Source organism: Haliotis rufescens, unplaced genomic scaffold, assembly GCF_023055435.1.
Source record: "Haliotis rufescens isolate VD_foot unplaced genomic scaffold, xgHalRufe1.0.p SCAF_8, whole genome shotgun sequence".
NCBI lineage: Eukaryota > Metazoa > Mollusca > Gastropoda > Lepetellida > Haliotidae > Haliotis > Haliotis rufescens.
Window position 1 is genome coordinate 32482808 of NW_025964372.1, and position 19985 is coordinate 32502792.

At 38.6% G+C, this 19985-nt stretch overlaps 1 protein-coding gene across 1 annotated transcript; it reads right to left on the bottom strand.

Annotated features, from left to right (window-relative positions):
• Positions 1–5259: 5259 nt before the first annotated feature.
• On the bottom strand, positions 5260–8843 carry LOC124115974 (zinc finger protein 862-like). Its single transcript, XM_048389784.1, has 6 exons — positions 7882–8843; positions 7482–7768; positions 7239–7354; positions 6772–7000; positions 6076–6637; positions 5260–5950 (listed from the first exon to the last, which is right to left on the bottom strand). The coding sequence occupies exons 1-4, from the start codon at positions 8769–8771 to the stop codon at positions 6788–6790; spliced, it is 1506 nt and encodes a 501-aa protein (XP_048245741.1). The 5' UTR covers positions 8772–8843; the 3' UTR covers positions 5260–5950; positions 6076–6637; positions 6772–6787.
• Between the last annotated feature and the right edge of the window lie 11142 nt (positions 8844–19985).

Consider the following 19985-nt stretch of genomic DNA (forward strand, 5'->3'; position numbering starts at 1 on the left):
TTTTTGAAGAGTATAACATCTGCGATAACATGTTTGTTGATTAACGCCGCACTCAGCAATATGAAGGCGGTCTGCGTGCTCAAACCGGCTCATCTGTATCATATTGCGATCTATGCATAGCAGTATATAGCTTGGAACTTCAGCACAAACTATACAATAGTCAACTTTCCCATCATGTCGAACACAATTCCTGCCCTTGGTGTCAACATTTCACAACCTATGAGGAACAATTCAACGACAATTTCAAAGAGCGTCATCATTATGACTTTTGCTCAAAAGTTGTTATATCAAAGTTAAAACATTCAAGGCATCAGTATTAGAATCCGGTTCGCACCGACTATAGTTCTTTCCAGGACCACACCCGTGCCCGTGGGTTTCACCAAGGTGGTAAACGTCTAAGACTTACATCACTTTGTGCTTTCCTCCACTCTAAGATGACATGGCGTGATAGAAAAACTGAAATAATGTTAAAAGCCACGTTAAATCCTTCATAAACACATGCTCAAGACGTAGTCGGAATCGTAAAGACCTTAGTAAATCGTATAAACGTCGGATAAAACACCTTCCGAAATATATACAAGGAATCAACCCGTGCTATATCCATATATGTCAACGCCACACCATTTATTATTCAAGAGAGAAGTGGTGTAGCCTAGTGGTTAAAGCGTTCGTTCGTCACGCCGAAAACCTGGGTCAATGGGTCGATAAATCCTTTTATAATCAATCGTTCTGTTTCTAGTTTGTTATAGCCCTTTTTAAATTACTTTCTTTATTTCATCAGGTTTACCATTCCAAATAAAATGGAAATAAGATTCTTTCCAGTTACGTACTAAAAAGGAAAGCGCTGATGGGTTTTTTCACTGTTATGTTACCTGTGTTTAGTAAGAAATAGTTTTGCTCAATTGGGTTCATCGATGTTCATTTTCTTGACATTCTATAAAATATTGAAAGAGTATTTATCGAAGTTCTAAGACAAGTCCACATCGTCTAAGAAAAGCTTAGTGTAGTCCGCATATTGCCCGAGTTTACGGCCATTAAGTACTCTTAATAACTTCGGATCACATAACCCACGATTTCAGCTGCGAACAAATTAGATGCTGCGAAAAGGGATCCCCTTGTCTTCAGCCCTAGAATTAAGTATAACCTCCGAAAGATGACCATTTTGCGTTACACATGAGGAAGCATTGTCAGTGTGTCATGTGTGGACAAAATTCAAACTGATTTTATTGAGTTTAGAAATTGTTTAGATACAGCGTCGACGCCTTTCTCAACATTAACAACCCTTTCTTCTTTTGTATCTTATTTTCGAACATTATGTCATACAAGAGCCTAATGGTTTCACTGGTACATCTACCTTTAATGTTTGTTTGTTGTTTGACGCCGCACTCGGCCATATTCCAGCTATATGACAGTGGTCTGTAAATATTCAAATCTGGACCAGACAATCCAAGGATTGACTTCATGAGCATCGATCTAGTCAGCGAGACCACCTGATCCCGTTAGTCACCTCTTACGTTGATTGGTTGATTTGTTGTTTAACGCCGCACTCAGCAAAATTCCAACTATATGACAGCGGTCTGTAAATAATCAAGTCTGGACCAGACAATCCAGGGATTGATATCATGAGCATCGATCCACGCAATAGGGATACGAAGACGTGCATCAACCAAGTCAGCGAGCCTGACCACCCGATCCTGTTAGTCGCCTTTTACGACAAGCATAGTCACCTTTTACAGCAAGCGTGGGTTGCCGAAGACCTATTCTATCCAAGATCTTCACGGGACCCTCTATTATATGTACTCACCAGGTCCCTTATTGTTCTATCTCCTTGGAATTCCATGTAAGGTCCCCAACAACCCACGCTAGTCATAAGAGGCAACTTAATGGATCTGGTGGTCAGGCTCGGTGATTTAGTGGATTTAATAGCGTGAATCGGTCCTCGGGAAGTCAATCACGGGACTGTCTTGTCCAGAAATGATTATTTACAAAGGTCGTCATACATCTGGAAACATTGCTGAATGTGGCGTTAAGATACAACTAGAAATAAATCCAGGCGAAAGTCAGGCTAATGAGATACACATTTTGAAAATGACACTGCATAGAAATGTTTCGTGGTTCAGCTTATGTTTTGAAATGAAATTAAAAAACGCTTATGCCCGATTACACATGTTTGATGGTGATACTGCATATCGTACAGAGGACACTGGAAAAGAGAGAGTACTCGTGCAACGCTAACTTGAATACCCCTGACTGGGATGCCTGTACATGACATGCATTATCTCCCTTTCTCTTGCCCCGAGTACCAATGTGATTTGAAGGTTGTGATTTGTTGGAAGTTGCTGTCTAGTCAGAAAATCAAGGTTCCAGCTGTACGAATTTACCCGATCATCTTTTCCAGATATAACGGGCCAATAATTGGAAAAATGTAAATAGCCATTGTCATGAGGGTATCATAATGATGTTGTAGTTGCTAAAACGCCTGTCAAAAAAACTGAAAATAGAGTGAGTGAGTGAGTTGGGTTTAACGCCGCTTTTAACAGTATTCCAGTTATATCACGGCGGGTGAGCTTAAACTGAAAATATGACACAAAATGTGGTTGCACATAATCATTACAAATCTAACATCAGTATGTGTACAGGAGTAACTATCAAGTGATGATCCAGGTGTTCGAGGAAAGGAGAGCCTCTACTGTCACAAACACATGCAAAGACACGTCAATTGTCCACCTGTTCACGGGGAACATCTGGTATTAGTCAAAATAGGCGATTGCTTCAGAGATAAATGTTTTCATTGACGCGTCAAATTAAACAAGAGTGGATCGATGCTCATGATGTCAATCACTGGATTGTCTGCTCCGGACTCGATTATTTACAGACCGCCGTCATATAGCTGGAATATTGCTGATTATGGCGTTAAACAACAAACCAACCAACCAACTATACATTATTAATACATATACTTAGACTAAATAAAAACCTGTCATCGATATACAGTTAAACAACTAGAATATCACAGATTTATATTTAAAACTAGCATACAACCATAAAAAGATACCACTATATGGAACAATACAATATAAAAAAGGCTATAGATCGCCAGCAACTGGGACTTACAGTACCTTTGCTACCTGCATGGACCCCAGCAGATTTTACAGCATCTCTTCAGTTGTTTGCGATGGCTCACAAATTCAGCCAAACATAAAGACAACGCAGATGCTACAATTAAAAAAGTGGTAGAAATAAATATACTCTGAAAGACGTGGTACTTACATACCCCCTCAGGGGGGACAATAACTTTACACTACATTAACCCCCTTCGATAATATAGCCACTAACAATCTCAGTAACTGGTTAATACTACCAATTGTAAAAGTTACTTTATTTATTTACAAAATATAGCAATCAAAATGTATTAATCAATCCAATTTCCTTTAAAAAAGAATTAAATGAGAACTTACCTGATAAAAATGACCCTTGATGGATAAAACTTTGAAATACTTATCCCTTGCAATGGAAAAATCAATACAGTCAAAGACATGCTTGACCGTGATTCTTTCATCACAAGGGATGCAGAATGGAGGATCACCTTTTAATAAATATTCATGAGTATATCGAGAATGGCCTATACGACAGTCTTAATATGTTCGAAAAGGTTCCTGCAATTACCACTATGTTTTTTTTCTTCTAAGAACCAGTCGCTCAACACATATGGTTACAAGGTAACGGGTCATGACGTGTGTATTAAGTGTTTGATTAATCATTACACCTTGAAAAGCGAAATCAAATCTCTTGACATGTGAAAATTGTACGTAGGTCATATTCATTCCACTGAGTCTTTTAAGCTCAATAAAGACGGATACAGTCCAAACGGACCGGTGTCTCCGGCAAGTAAAAAGTTTAAAAAGGAAGGCTTCAAACAAGTGAGCAAAGCTAACATTCCCCCGTTATCCCCGGTTAACAACCAATAGTAAACACATGTTTTTGCAAATATATTTCAATCTAGTATGGGATAATCAATGCTTAGCACAACATACATTCTTGATGTTTCTTAATGTGTCCATGGAAACGGCAAAAATTAAAAAAATCAGAATCTTCAAACTAGCAAAAGGCACAAGTACTCATTGTGGTAAATGGGTGTAGCACGTTTGGTGAAGCTAGGGTGCATGGTTAAAAAGATATGGGCCGTACAATACACCCACCCTAAGTTTCTAATGTTTCCATGGAAACGGCAAAAATAAAAAAAATAAAAATCTTCAAACTAGCAAAATGCACAAGTACTCATTGTGGTTAATGTGTGTAGAAAGTTTGATGAAGCTAGGGTGCATAGTTAAAAAGATATAGGCCGTACAAAACATCCACCCTAAAAGTTTAAGTTTCTTAATGTGTCCATGGAAACGGCAAAAATTAAAAAGTTTAGAATCTTCAAACTTGCAAAGGGCACAAGTACTCATTGTTGTAAATGTGTGTAGCAAGTTTGGTGAAGCTGGTGTGCATGGTTAAAAAGTTATGGGCCGTACAAAAGCTCGGACGGAAGGACGGACAGACGGAAAGCTATATACCCCCGATTTACTTCGTAAACGGGGTTAACTAGTCGAAAAGTTAAACGTTCTGCAGACATCACTGTGGGCAAACACCAGTTCACATCCATCTCAAAACATGTTCAAAGAGTCGTAGCCAGGCATTGTTTTTTCCACAAACCCCTCTAGAACAAACACACCATCTCCACCCAGTAGCTGAGTGAGTAGAGGAGGGAGCGGGTGACGTAAGATGGCGTCCGAATATAGAAGCATTAGTCTCTTAGGCATGTTATTGTTGGATGCATAGATCCCAGATGACAGTGTAAAAGAACACAACTCGTCCTGAAGGAAAGTCTCGGTCACATACAGGACAGTCTTCCAGCTGTTGTGAATACAGTTAATAATTTCCTCAGCTGCACAAACGCCCACTTCGAAGTCTCTGTCTGGAATACACAGTCGCAGGCCGCTCTCAACCTCCATCTTCTGTAGAAAGGTGGTGCATACCCACTGATAATAATCATGTTGAGAATAGTAAATAAATATGTCATACTGATAATCTTGTCGGCGTGGCACACAATAATCGAACCCTATAAATCTCAACATCCAGTATTTTAAAGACCTGGGTTAGAAATTAACTGAAAAAGTGATCCAGTCCACAGGGCTAACTGCAGCTGAACTTTACTAGCCCTGAAGAAGATCAGTTAGCCCAGACTACACAACAGATAACAAAGTCTGAAAATAATGTCTTCATAACTATTAAGTTTAATAAAGTTCAACTTCTTGTGAGTTCATGAGGTTTTTGAGACAGGTACTGAACTCGTACAAACAAAATAAGATGAACAGTAAACATCTTTGTTCTCATCACAACCACATTCAACTTCTAAAATTATTGCCACTGAAACATCAAATAACAACAACACTGATTCACTGAGTATTTCTCGCAAATTCTTTCAATTCATTAGTTTAACAACACTCTTCACAGTCAGATGGAGAGTTATCAGACTGAGCAACATCCTTTGCAATGACTAGAGCAGCAGACAACAGATTGGGAGCCCTCTCCTCAAGTCTGAGAAGGTTTTCTTGACAAAGGTGATTTGCACACTTGAAAGATAGTGTTCCTGATTCCATAAAATCAGGTATCCTTGGCCTTACAGATCTAGAATTCCATAGGTGGACAGATGGAGTAGGATGAAATGACATGACCTCTGGGGTTTCGATCAAGACCATAAGGAGGTCTGACAGGTGACTGTCTTTCAGATTGCTCCGCCAGACTGTCTTGACCCGCCCCATTGCTGAGAAGCCCCGCTCTGCCAACAGAGCTGGCAGGCAGGGTGAAGATCAAATCAACAAGTCCAAGGACATTTTCATAACCTTGTTCCTTCAGCTGACTGTTCAGGTCCTTCCATGAAGCTTTTGATGGCTCTGGATAAAGTCTGTGCAAAGAACAAAAACATTGTTTTGAATATTATTTTCATGAAATAATGTAAATAACATGAAAAGGTCAATGGGCAGTCAGATAATCTTAAATTAAATTAAATTTAAATGAAATTGAATTTACCTATACACTGCATCCTTAAGTCTTGTCAATTCTGGTTCTACTTGCCATGGGTCAAATCCAGCTTTCTCCAATCCTTGCTTAAATGTTTTCACTAAGCTGGCCAAATGAACATCACCAAAGTCTGTTGAAACAACATGAACATAAACAACTAAAAACTTATATCAGAAAATTATCAAGGGTTTACTTAGTATTCAGATGAACAACAGTAATTCTGATCACACTAAATATACAGTTGCACCACTTAGTTACAGTACACAATTGACGCAAATACCTCAATTTGACAAATAACTATTTCACAGATATTAACTATTAACATTTCAGTTTACCTGCTTGCAAAGTTAGGGGCCATAGGTTCAGATTTGTGATGCAGCATGCCTCTGCAACACCAGCATCTATTTCAAATCTGTCTGTCATACTGCTGACCAGTCTGTCCAGTACTTTGACTCTTCCAGCCTTGAAGGATACTAGGTTTCCTTTCAAATGATGCCCTTCATATAGCTCCACACTGTCAGACTCAGAATTGTCATCAGTTGCTGTTAAACGTTTTAATTTTGGACCATCCCTGGAAAAAATAATAATACAGAAACTGTTGCTCAATTTCAACATAGTGTACCTACATTAATCCACAGACTTCATCCTATGATAAATTTAATTAGCACAAATGTCACTGACTAACAGTAACAGAAAGAAACTAACATCTCATAGAAGTTTGTCAGGGTGTTCTTAGCCAGTTGGATTTCAACATACACATCTCCCAAAGTTGCCTCTTTTCTCTGAAAAGCCTCAGAGACGGCAGACAGGCAGCAGACACATCCCACATGAAGAGCAGGAAAGCAACCATGGACTTGTCCTGTAGATGTTTTAAGAAATTCACTGCTTTCCTAGCAGACTCCTTGTTGTGTGCTGGGTCGCAAGGGTTTTGGATCTACAATTATCAAATTCAAACATGATAACCCCTATGCAAATGTTTGATAAATTGTTTAAATTTTCAGACCTAGATTATGAAGAAAAGCAGAACAATGCAGACTGACAGAAAACTATTAAAATAAAGCCTAAATATTACAAAACAAGTTACTGCGTGTTCATTTTTAATTCTTAGACTTGGAAGCAAAGCAATGTGTGGAGGACAACAAAATTTAGGGAAAGCTTTTAAAACATCTTACTTGCTGGAGATGCTGAATTATTGGTCCATAGGATGTCATGAGGTTTCGTAACGCTCTCTTGATATGGCTGACCCATCTGGTGCCACCAACACGGGATGGAATGAGCACTTCCACATCTGCAAATGAATTGCAAGCCATATCATAAAAATGCCATGTTCAATTAATCGATTCATTTAATAATATAAAAATATAAAATGGTTGCAAATTTCAATAATAATGGAAATAAGAGTGAAAGAGGAGTACCTTCCATGGCAAAAGCCTGCAATAGGTTGCTCCTGTTCAGGGGACTGTTGCGATAAAAGAGATAAACACCCAGTAGGAGATTGGAAGCCTTGGTCCAAAGCGACAGGTCCTTTGTTGCATCTTTAAATGACAACTCAAGCTGGTGGGCTGAACAGTGGATACCTTGGATGAATGCTCGATTAGTCTGGTCCTTTAGCCTCTTCACGACACCTGCCTTCTTTCCAACCATCACGGAGGCACCATCAGTTGCAATACCTGGAAAGACCAAAGTCGTCATCATGATCATGCATGATTATTTTCTCCAGGCCAATGTTTCTGGGTTTTAAATGCGTAAACCAAAAGTGGGGTTAGTAACCAAGCAAGCCTTGACTATTCTATATTTCTACCAAATTGTTATTACATCATTATTATTTCATTTAACTTGAGGGTTTGTAAATGTACAATTTCTTTATTAAAAAAATTGAAACTAAAAAAATACTGTGACCTACCAATAAGCTTGTCCTTCCATTGTAGACCAAAAACATCTGTCAAACCATCTGATAGGGTTGTAGATATTGTTTCTGCATCTGCTTTCCCAATGTTCTTGATACAAGTGAAATGGGTTTGGAGAACACCTTGATGACAAAATCGAGTGTACAAGATCTCGCTTTCAATATGTGCAGTATCAGTTGCACCATCAGAAATTATAGAAAGGAAACTCGCGTTTTCAACATCCTTTCTAATGTATGACCTTGTCTCCTCAGCAATGTAATAAACAAACTGCCGACATGATTTGTCGTTCCTGTAGGTTTGCCCAATATTCACCCCCTTCATTTCATCCAAATCACAAAGAAAAGAAAAGTCAGAGTAGGGTCTCCCTTGTTTTGCTAAGCCATGTGCATTCCTGAAAAGTTTGCACATTTTGTCAAAAATTGACTTGCTTAACGTTTGGAGTGACAGTTCAGCGGTGCTTGTACCCGACACACATTTCTTAGCTTTCTGTTTTATAACATTGTCTTTGTGTGAATGCGAAAGTTGATGATGTTTTAGCGACTCAATTTTGAAATTGCATGATCCTGTCACAAATGTTCCCTTCAATGTGTCCCCTTTATCTTTTTCAACCTCCAAGCATGTTGAACAAATCATCCGCGACGTTTTGACCGTAAGCCATGGGAACTGTTTAAGCCACCTGTCTTGAAAAGTACGTTTCCGTGTAGTGTTTTCATAATTTCGTTGCTGGTCCTTAATTTCGTCGGACGATTTGGTTTTTTTCGCCACGGGTGGCTTTATACTGTCTATGAATCTCCACATGACGACAGCATGGCAGATCCGAATGCAGACAACGGGAAGTCGTACTTTCGGTAATGAGCATGCGCAGTTCTTCGATCATTTAAACAAAATCGGTAACATTCGCCGATAATCATTCGTTCAGACTCGTAAGGCTATAAATGGAAGTTCGCTGGAGTAGATTCCGAATGCGTGTTTACTACAAACTTCCGGGATTACGCCGCTGCGGTTTCACTAATAAAATGACTTGATTTTGATTTAATATGTAACTGAGATGGTTTGCCATTTAATATGAAACACTTAAAGTTTAAGGTTAGTTAGCCACCCGGGCTAGCATTCTGCGAATGTTCTTAGCCCTGTAGGAAATACTCTAGCCACGGGCTAACGGGCGAGCGTTAATTTCGAACCCTTAAGACATGCTGTTTTTCAAAATCAAATGACAAATAACAAGACCAGAAATCAGAACACACATCAGACAAACCGAAAAGGCATGCCAAAATCTAGCGTAGCAATATCTCCAGTGTCTCCCATAGGAACCAGTAATGTTTGAAAGTTTGATGAGCTGGCCCTCCGTGTTGAGGCAGCTGTACGAGTCAAAGCGTCGAAACTGGACATCTGTGTCAATTATCCACGTCAGAAAGTCCAGGGCTCAACATCCACAGGACAGGATGTTTCCACGAAGGTCAAGTGAAATCTGCGGGGAATCAACTGCCCTTTCATCTAACATTGTTCTTGTATTTGCGCTAAGAACATTGTTAGAATTAAGTGAAAGATCAATATGAGTGATGCTCGACATTCCAGACAATTCAATAGGGACATCTCTAAACTTATTATGACTTAAGTTCACATATTTTAGGGTCTTAAGATCCCCGAATATATGTGTATACATTTTGTATAAGGAGTTGTGGGATATGGCTAAAGAACGGACGTTTTCGAGCGGACTAAACAGTGTTTGGGAACTCATATTAGACATGAAATCAGTATCAAAGTGAACATTGTTTATATACAGTATCGTGACGTTTTGGTATGATTGAAAAAATGTCAACGGGATTTTTTGAAAGAAATTCCCTGTAACATCAAGATATACGGCATGTATCCATTATCAACGCAGAATAAGAAAGATCCACGTGTGTCAAGTGTTCACCTCCCTTAACACACAAGTCAATTCCCTCCAAGTGTTTGTTATGCTCTCCTGACCCACTTAATATAAGTTTCTCCAATAAATGAGGCAAATAGATTGTCATTTTTCCCCTATCTTGTACTTTTAATAAGTCCTTGGCTTGTTAATCCTGCCAATGACCATAATAATTCTGATTGGACATATCCAGTACAACAAGGTTAGCAAATTCAGGAAGATGAAACAGCAAAGACACTACACCATATAAAGAATTGTGTCTGAGGTCAATATATCTTAGACAGCTTTGAAATGGTTCCTGTAATACAGCACTAGTTTCGATTACCACTATGTTATTTTCTCTAAGAATCAGTCGCTCAACACATATGGTTACCAGGTAACGGGTCGTTTCAGACGTGAGCACGAGTGTTACATTATTTTGTAATGTCAAAAAGGCGACTAACGGGATCGGGTGGTCAGGCTCGCTGGATTGGTTGAAGCATGTCATCGATCCCAATTGCTTGGATCGATGCTCATGATATTAATCACTGGATTGTCTGGTCCAGACTTGATTATTTACAGACCGCCGTCATATAGCCGCTGAGTGCGGCGTTAAACAACAAACCAACCAACCTATTACATCGACAGAAACATATTATATTCCGTATGTATAGACACAATGTTCATGACTTTTGGTCAATATGTCCATATTAAAGAGAAACCACTAGATATATACAATTCCAAGAAAGTTCTAGCCATCATGACACTGAAATATCTTTTAATGGTTATTTATCCACAGATTTTCTTTGTAACCTGTAAGTATCTAAGATTTTACGGACACTCCGTGAATATATTTTTTGTGTACTCCAAACAGATATACAAGGATTAAAAAGATACTTCGGGCCATTCGGGAGCGGTGGGTTAGCTAGCCTAGTGGTGAAAGCGTTCATTTCTCATGCCGACCACCCGGGTTCGTTTCCCCACATGGGTTGAATGTGTGAAGCCCATTTGTTAGTGTCCCTTGCCACGATATTGCTGGAATGTTGCTAAGAGAGGCGTAAAACCATACTTACTCACTCAAATACTTCGACGGAGATAAACACAGTAAACTATCGACCCGTGAAGATTCCGGGGTAGAATAGGTCTTCAGCAACCCATGCTTGCCGTCAACGGCGACTACGCTTGTCGTAAGAGGCGACTAACGGGAATTGGTGGTCAGCCTCGCTGACTTGATTGATGCATGGCATCGTGTCCCAATTGCGTGGATCGATGCTTATGATGTCAATCACTGAATTGTCTGGTCCAGACTCGATTATTTACAGACCGCCGTCATATAGCTGGAACATTGCTGAGTGCGGCGTTAAACAACAGACAAACACACAAACAAACAATATCTTTACACAACACTATGTGTGTGTGTGTGTGTATATATATATATATATATATATATATATATATATATCTCATTGGTAATTGCGAAGACAATATGGTTTCAACCCGCTGTATTGATTTTGTTTCTGATGAAAGAAATTGTCGACGTTCGAACACTTAAATTGATATTCATTTTACACATTTTCACCTGGTATACAATTAAAGCAGTCCTTCTTAAATATTTCCTCATAAGACACATTCTGGAAGAGCGTCAGAGTTTTCATATTGTAGCACTGAATTTTCCAAGTGGCTAAACAATAGAGATAACTCCATTTCAAATTTTGAAACGATTGTTAAACGAAATGTGGTACTTCTTTCAATTTGCACGAATATTCCAGCATTCTAGCAGACGATAGTGTCTGTCCATGGGAGGTGATGGTTTTGTCGTTTATTCGTTATCAAATGAAAAACGTTTCATCTTGGCCATACAAAACACCGTTTATAGACATGTGTTAAACATGCTGTGATTGTTCATAAATGTCGCTCGATTTCACGAGATTCCTTCCCTTCTGTCTCGCAGTAGCAACATGTCTGGTGATTATTCATGAATGAAAAAAGTCTGTCATATATCTGGAATAATCCTGAGTGCGGCGTTAAAAAGCAAACAAACGAATGAAAAAAGTTGTTCCGGTGTCATAGTCATCTAGTGAAAACAGATAAAACGAGGTCCACCTTGCGCCACACATTTGTGACTTTTGTTAACTGTATACAGGCACCCTAAACTCAATGATCCACATCAAACGTATTACTATAAACGTGTCTCAAACATTTACAGCCTGGTCGAATTACCATAGGTTCGCGGAACGGGAACAAACAAATGTTAACAATATCTCTGTCCGACCTTGACACAGGTGAGGTGAGGTGAAATTGGGTTTAACGTCGCGACCAAGATTATTGCACTTATATATCGACGTGCATGCACGTGTGTGTGTGTGCGTGTGTGTGTGTGGCTGCTTGTACTAGTCCGGACTGATGCCGATATATAGTGCTAGCTCACTGAGATACCATGCCGCAGTTTAACATGAATACCCCACTGACACAGTGTACTGACTCCGAGCCGACCAGTCCAGATCGTTTCAGATGAAACGTTTTACCCCCTTATGCCGAGCGCCAGACAGGGTAACAACAAGTACCATGTTTTAACGTCTTTTGGTATGACGCGGCCAGGGATTGAACCCCGGACCTTCCGCTCTCCGGGCGGACGCTCTACCACTAGACCACGGAGGCGGTCCCTTGACAAAGTGGAAAATATAGTGAGATTGACTGACACTATATTTACCTTACAGATGGCCCGATAAAGTTGCCTGTTGCTCTATGACGGACATACTGATGGGAAAGATTATAATGAAGTCTTTTCAGTTCATGAGCTCCATACTGCCCTTGGGCAAGCATATGATACTGCTTCAGGAGCTGATAACATACCTTATCAACTCCTGAAACATTTACCAGAATCATGTTTAGAAACTCTACTGTTAATATATGATGATATTTGGCCATCCGGTAAACTTCCTTCTTCTAGGCATGATGCCATCGTCGTTCCCATACCCAAACCTGGACGGGATCATACCGATCCATCAAATTATAGACCAATTTCATTGACTAGTTGCTTTTGCAAAGCCATGGAACACATGGTCAATAATAGATTAACATGGTACTTGGAATCTAATAACTTAATCACAAATATTCAATGTGGATTCCGTAAAAATCGCAGTACCATTGACCATTTAGTTCGATTGGAGTCATTCGTGAAGAATGCCATTGTTAACAAACAGCATGCATATGACACTACATGGAAGCACGGTATTTTAAAAGATTTACATGACTTTGGATTGCGAGGCCGTTTGCCTCAATTTATCCAAGTTTTTAACTGACAGACAATTTCAGGTCCGCGTGGGTTCAACCCTGTCTGATCATTATCATCAGGATCAGGGCGTCCAACAAGGCAGTATCTTGTCTGTCAATTTATTTAGTATTAAAATATGTAGTCTTTCAGAGATTTTAAGTGATTCAGTTGATGTTCCCTTTTTCGTGGATGATTTTAATATTTCTTGTCGAGGTAAAAATATGCAGACAATAGAGAGACAGTTACAAATCTGTCTCCATAAAGTTCAAAAGTGGTCCCTTGAAAATGGACTTAAGTTTTCCATATCAAAAACTAATTGTACACATTTTTGCAGAAAATATAAGCCGCATAAGGACCCAGAACTCTTTTTAAACGGCACCCCTATCAAAGTGGTTAAGGAGGCCAAGTTCTTGGTACTTATTTTCGACAGCCATCTAACTTTCATACCGCATATAAAATACCTTAAAACTAAATGTCTGAAGGCACTCGATTTATTAAAAGTAGTTTCTAACTCTAAGTGGGGAGGGGATCAAACAACTCTCTTACACTTGTATAGATCACTAAACGGTTCCAAACTTGATTACGGCTCTATCGTATATGGTGAAGCATGTAAAAGTAATTTACAAAATCTGGATACTATCCATCATCAGGGCCTGATGCTTTGTCTAGGAGCCTTCAGGACTTCTCCCATTCAAAGTAAATATATTGAAGCAGATGAGCCATCCCTTAAACAACGCCTTCTGAAATTATCCGTACAATACATCACTAAATTATATTCTAATCAGTCAAATCCAGCTTTTAAATGCATATTCCATCCTCTTTACGAAGATCTTTACAATAAGAAATCATCCATCACTCCACCCCTCGGAATTTAGAATAAAATCTGCCATATCGGATTCTAATATTAAACTTCAAGATATAGCTCCTACTCCACTTTTTTTCTTCTCCTCCTTGGCAAATGGTAGAGCCAGAGGTAGACCTTACATTAACAAAACTGAAGAAATCAGACAGTATTCTTGTTGGTTGAGACACACTTATGACACTTATTAATCTATATTTACTGATGGATCCAAGGATGGTGGTGCTATTGCTAGTGCCACTGTCATTGGATCCAGAACAATATCTTCACGATTACTAGATAACAGTTCCATCTTTACAGCAGACGCAAACGCCATTTTTACAGCACTAAAATATACCAACAACCAATCTAAACATAAACAGTTCATTATTTTCACTTTCATGACTTCAGGCAATTAAAAATATGTCATTTAAATATCCACTTTTAATCTAAATTCTTGAATTATTAAATGATCTTGCTACTGGCCAATAGGACATCGTGTTTTGCTGGTTACCCAGCATGGTAACACAATCGCCGATGCTGCTGCAAAAGCAGCACTCAACAAATCTGTGACACCACTTCTTATCCCATACACTGATTATAAACCTGTTATTAGATCTTACATCCGTGATCTGATGCAAAAGAAGTTGGACACTCAAGAAGGTATCAATAAATTACATCAAATTAAACCAAATACCGGTTACACCTACTTGGGCTGTCAGTCCAGATTTGAAGAGGTCATTATGCGACGATGTCGTATTGGCCACAGCAGATATACGCACGAATATTCTTTAAAGAGAGAGAGAGAGAGAGAGAGAGAGAGTTTAAAGTCACATCGGCAATATTTCAGCCATATAGTGACTAAATCAAGTTATAAAGTAATAATACATACATATAGACATTAAAATCTGTAGATAAAGGACAGTAAAAGCACTAGACTATCACAGATGTAGATTTAAAACTAGCATAGCATCATAAAATTTCAACAATTCATACAGTACACAATACAAATGGGCTATAGATCACCAATAACCAAAGGTAGGTCACCATACTAGGGACCATGGGGACTTACAGTACATCTGCTTCCTGCATGGTACCCCAGCAGGATTTACACCATCCCTCCGGCCACTGGTGATTGCTAGTAAGTTTTAGCAAAATCATTTAATAACAACAAGAATTCTACGATTAAAAACATGGAAATGAAACATACTTTGAATGAAGTGTGACATACGTACCCTCGCAGGGGGACAATTATTTTACGTTACTTCAACCCCCTTTGAAGGAACAGCCACCAACAATCTCAATTATTGAATCATTCTACCAAATTAAAATCACATACTTTTTACAATATATATAATCAAAATATATCTATTAATTCAATTTCTTTTAAAAATCCAAGAATTAAATGAGAGCTTACATTAAAAAGATCCTTTATGGATGAAACCTGGATGGAAAAATCTATACAGTCAAGCAGGACATGCTTGACTGTGATTCTTTCACCACAAGGGATACAGAATGGAGGATCTTCACCTTGCAATAAATACTCATGTGTATAACGCGAATGGCCAATACGCCATCGTCGCATAATGACCTCTTCAAATCTGGACTGACGACCCAAGTAAGTGTTACCAATAGTTGTTTTTATTGCAAGTAATTAATTTCTACCTACTTGGGTGTCTCACTTCTTCTGCATTAAATCTTTAATATAGTTCCTAATGAAAGGCTTGTAGTCACTGAATGGTATCAGAAGTGGTGTCACAGATTTGTTGAGAGCTGCCTTTGCTGCAGCATCAGCCATAGTGTTACCCGTGATTCCAACATGTTTGGGCAACCAGCAAAAGACGATGTCGTATTGGCCAGTAGCAAGGTCATTATATAGTTCTAAAATATCTCAAATAAATGGATGACGTGAAGAGCTAGATTTGTTTGCCTGTAGACAAGAAAGTGAATCTGAAAAGATGAACCGTTTATTGCTATATTGTTTTTTAATATATTCCAAAGCCGTTAAAATCGCTTTGGCTTCAGCTGTGAAAATTTAGCTATGGTCAGGTAATCGGGATGATATGGTTTTGGATCCAATGATAGCAGCACTGGAGACTGTGCTACCATCCTTGGATCCATCTGTTAAAATGGAACGGTGGGATTCATATTTATTTCTAACGTGTATATATTCTTGTTGATATATTAACTGATTTGTGTCTGGTTTTTTTAAAATTGAGAAAGGGTAAAGTCCACCTCCGGTCTGATAAGTTGCCAAGGAGAAGACAGAAGCCTGAAAGGAGAAATATTATCAAAATCAATATTTGCAGCTGTAATGTGGGGTTTAATCCGAATGCCTAGTGGTGGGACCAGCTTAGGCTTACTATGAAAAGGTTCTTCATAAAGGGGTTGAAATATACAGTTATATGCAGGGTTTAACGTGTTAGAACGTAATTTTGCAATGTATTGAAGCGATAATTTGATACGCCGTTGCTTCGACGATGGTTCATCAGCTTCTACATATAAGCTATCCACAGGAGACGTTCGATATGCGCCAAGACATCGTCTTAGGCCCTGATGGTGAATTGAATCTAATTGTTGTAAATTGCTCTTACAGGCTCCACCATAAACGATGGAGCCACATTCTAATTTAGAGCGGATCAGAGACCTATACAAGTGGAGGAGGGTTGTCTGATCACCTCCCCACTTTGTTTTGGCAACAACTTTCAACAAATCTAGAGCCTTCAGGCATTTAGTTTTGAGATAATTAATATGTGGCTTAAAAGTTGAATGATGATCGTAAATGAGAGCCAGGAACTTGGCCTCGTTTACAACCTTGATAGGAGTGCCATGTAAAAATAACTCTGGATCCTTGTGGTGCTTGTATTTCCTGCAAAAATGGATACAATTGGTCTTAACTTTGGAAAATTTAAAACTATTTTCAAAACACCATTTTTCGATTTTGTTGAGACATAGCTGCAACTGTCTCTCGATGGTACGCATATTTTTGCCACGACATGAAATATTAAAATCATCCACAAAAAGTGAACCATCAATGGAATCATTCAAAACCTTTGACAGACTATCAATCTTAATACTAAACAGAGTTTCAGACAAAATACTGCCTTGTGGGACACCCTGATCCTGATTATAATGGTCAGACAGGGTGGAACCCACACGATTTGAAATTGTCGATCTGTTTAAAAATGGGATATAAATTGAGGCAAACGGCCTCTTAACCCCAAATCATGTAGATCTTTTAAAATACCATGCTTCCATGTGGTATCATATGCTTTTTCTTAATCAAAAATGATTGATACTGCATGCTGATTATTGACAATTGCATTTGTGACAAAGGATTCTAAACGTACCAGATGGTCAATGGTACTTCTATTTTGACGAAAACCACATTGAATGTTACTTATGAGATTGTTAGTTTCCAAGTACCACACAAGTCGATTATTTACCATTCGTTCCATGTTTTTGCACACACAACTGGTTAGTGATATTGGTCTATAATTAGATGCATCAGTTTGGTCCCTACCAGGTTTAGGTATGGGAACAACTATTGCATTACGCCACGAAGGAGGAAAATTCCCTGATGTCCAAATGTGATCAAATATATTAAGTCATGACTCCAAACATGAATCAGGCAAATGCTTCAAGATAGTGAATATTATCAGCTCCCGTGGCAGAATCGTGCGCTTGACCTAGGGCAGTATTTAGCTCATGGAGTGAAAATACCTCATTATAATCTTCTCCATTTTGAGAAGTAAAATCAACCCTCTTCTTTTCCTGTTGTTTCTATGCGGCAGCTAAAGCAGCTCTTGACAAACAGTTATCTCCACTTCGTATCCCGTACAGTGATTTCAAACCTACCATCAAATCTTATACTCGGGATCTCATGCAAAAGAGGTGGGACACCCAAGTAGGAAGCAATAAACTACACGAATTGAAACCAACAATCGGTCATACCTACTTGGGTTGTCAGTCAAGACATGACGAGGTTGTATTACGACGATGTCGTATTGGCCACAGTCGGTTTACACATGAATATCTGCTTAAGACGATGAGGACGAACCTCCTAAGTGTATCCCTTTTGATGAAAGGTTCACCGTCAAGCATATATTGCTTGACTGTGTGGACTTTGCATTCGCAAGGGATTCACATTATCAAAGCATAAATCTGAAAGATCTCTTTTCCCGTGTCAGCGGGCATCTCATCATAAATAACTTGAAAGAAATTGGTCTGTATAATAAATTTTAAATATGTATGTGAATAATTAAATGCTTGTTTTTAAATTTGGTGTGATGCTATTAGCAACTGACATTATTAAAGGTCCAGGAGGTTAACGTAGCGTAAAAATATTGTCCCCCTGTGTGACACGTAATCCTATATTAATTGATGTAACTATCATCAACCAGTGTTTTATGCCAACTCATTGATGAGTATTTTTTAATATTGGCTAGTACTGTGCACAACTACCAGTGGCTAAAGTGATGACGTAAATCCTGCTGGGGTATCATGCAGGAAGCAGAAGCACTGTAAGTCCCCATGATCCCCAGCGAGGTGGCCTAGCTTTGGTTACTGGTGGCCTATAGAGCCCGTGTTATAAACTGTCAAAATGATATTGTTATGCTCAAATATGCTTCATCAATTGTTTTTAAATATAGTATGCTCCAATATGTTTCATAAATTGTTTTTAAATATGACATTGCATAAATAACCAAATTGTATATATATTAGCTTGGTCTCGTCGCTATATGGCTGAAATAATGCCGATGCGACGTTAAATTTTTAACTCACTCACTCCTGTTGTTTGATATTTTTGAAACTTAGGATCATAGTTTGACGATGAAGAATGTTTGGTCAGCGTTTCGCATAATTTATTGGCAATGTCCGATTTATCTGTTAAAAGATGGTCACCTTCCTTGAGATGGTGGACAGTCGATTTTGACCCTTTGCCTTTAATTTTTGCTATCATGTTCCACACCTTTGATATTGGTGTGCGAGAATTAATTTTAGAGACATAGTTCCTCCAAGACTTACAAAGGTGAGGATGCTCCGTTTTGTATTCCTTGTGATGAAAGAATCACGGTCAAGCATGTCCTGCTTGACTGCAATTGATTTTTCCATCACAAGGGATAAATATTTCAGTGTCAAAACAGTTAAGGACCTTTTTAATGATGTTAATTCCCATTTAATATTAAGCTTTTAAAAAGAAATCGAACTTGTCCATCAATTTTGATGTATTGAATGTATTCTTTTATAAATTGGTAGTGCTAAATAACAACTTAGATTGTAATTGGCTGTGCTGTACCCTCGAGGGGGGTTGAAGTAGCGTAAAACTATTGTCCCCCTAAGAGGGTATATAAGTCCCATATCATTCAAAGTATTTTTTGCATACCAGGCTTTTAAATATAGTATATTCGTTATTTTAATCTAAGGCTTAACTGGTACACTGTCGCCAGTGACTGAAGGGATGATACAAATCCTGCCGGGGTCCATGCAGGAAGCAAAGGTACTGTAAGTCCCCATGGTCCCCAGTATGGTGATCTCCCTTCAGTGGCTGACGATTCTAGCCCATTTTTATAATGTGTTGTTCATTAATGCTTACTGTTTTTTTAATATTCTCAAATAGTTTTAAATCAAATCTGTGATATTCTAGTTTTTCTACTGTCCATCGTTGACAGTTTTTTATTTGGTCTAAATATATGTATCATAAATGTATTACTTCTCGTCACGATATGGCTGAAATACTGCCCATGTGACGTTAAATAATAACTCACTCACTCACTCACCTACGAAGAAGATACTTAGACACAAAAAAAATCACCGAGGCCCTACTACGCTTCCGTATGATTGTAACATCATTCAGGTTGTGCTGTAGTTTTGGTTTGAGGCCTAATCGAAAAGCACGTCGACAAAAAATATCCATCGAATCAAATTACGAGAGAAATCCTGTGCTAATTTTAAATTAGGAGTGATGGGGCTGATGACGAATGTGTCCAAGGTATTTATCTTAAGATGAAG

Excerpts from the sequence above, each read along its gene's own strand:
- LOC124115974 (XM_048389784.1), bottom strand. The coding sequence starts at position 8,771 with ATGTGGAGATTCATAGACAGTATAAAGCCACCCGTGGCGAAAAAAACC. Across the intron at positions 7,355-7,481 it reads GCAGGCTTTTGCCATGGAAG|ATGTGGAAGTGCTCATTCCA; the intron begins GTACTCCTCTTT and ends ATTCATTTGCAG. Across the intron at positions 7,001-7,238 it reads TAATTCAGCATCTCCAGCAA|ATCCAAAACCCTTGCGACCC; the intron begins GTAAGATGTTTT and ends TGATAATTGTAG.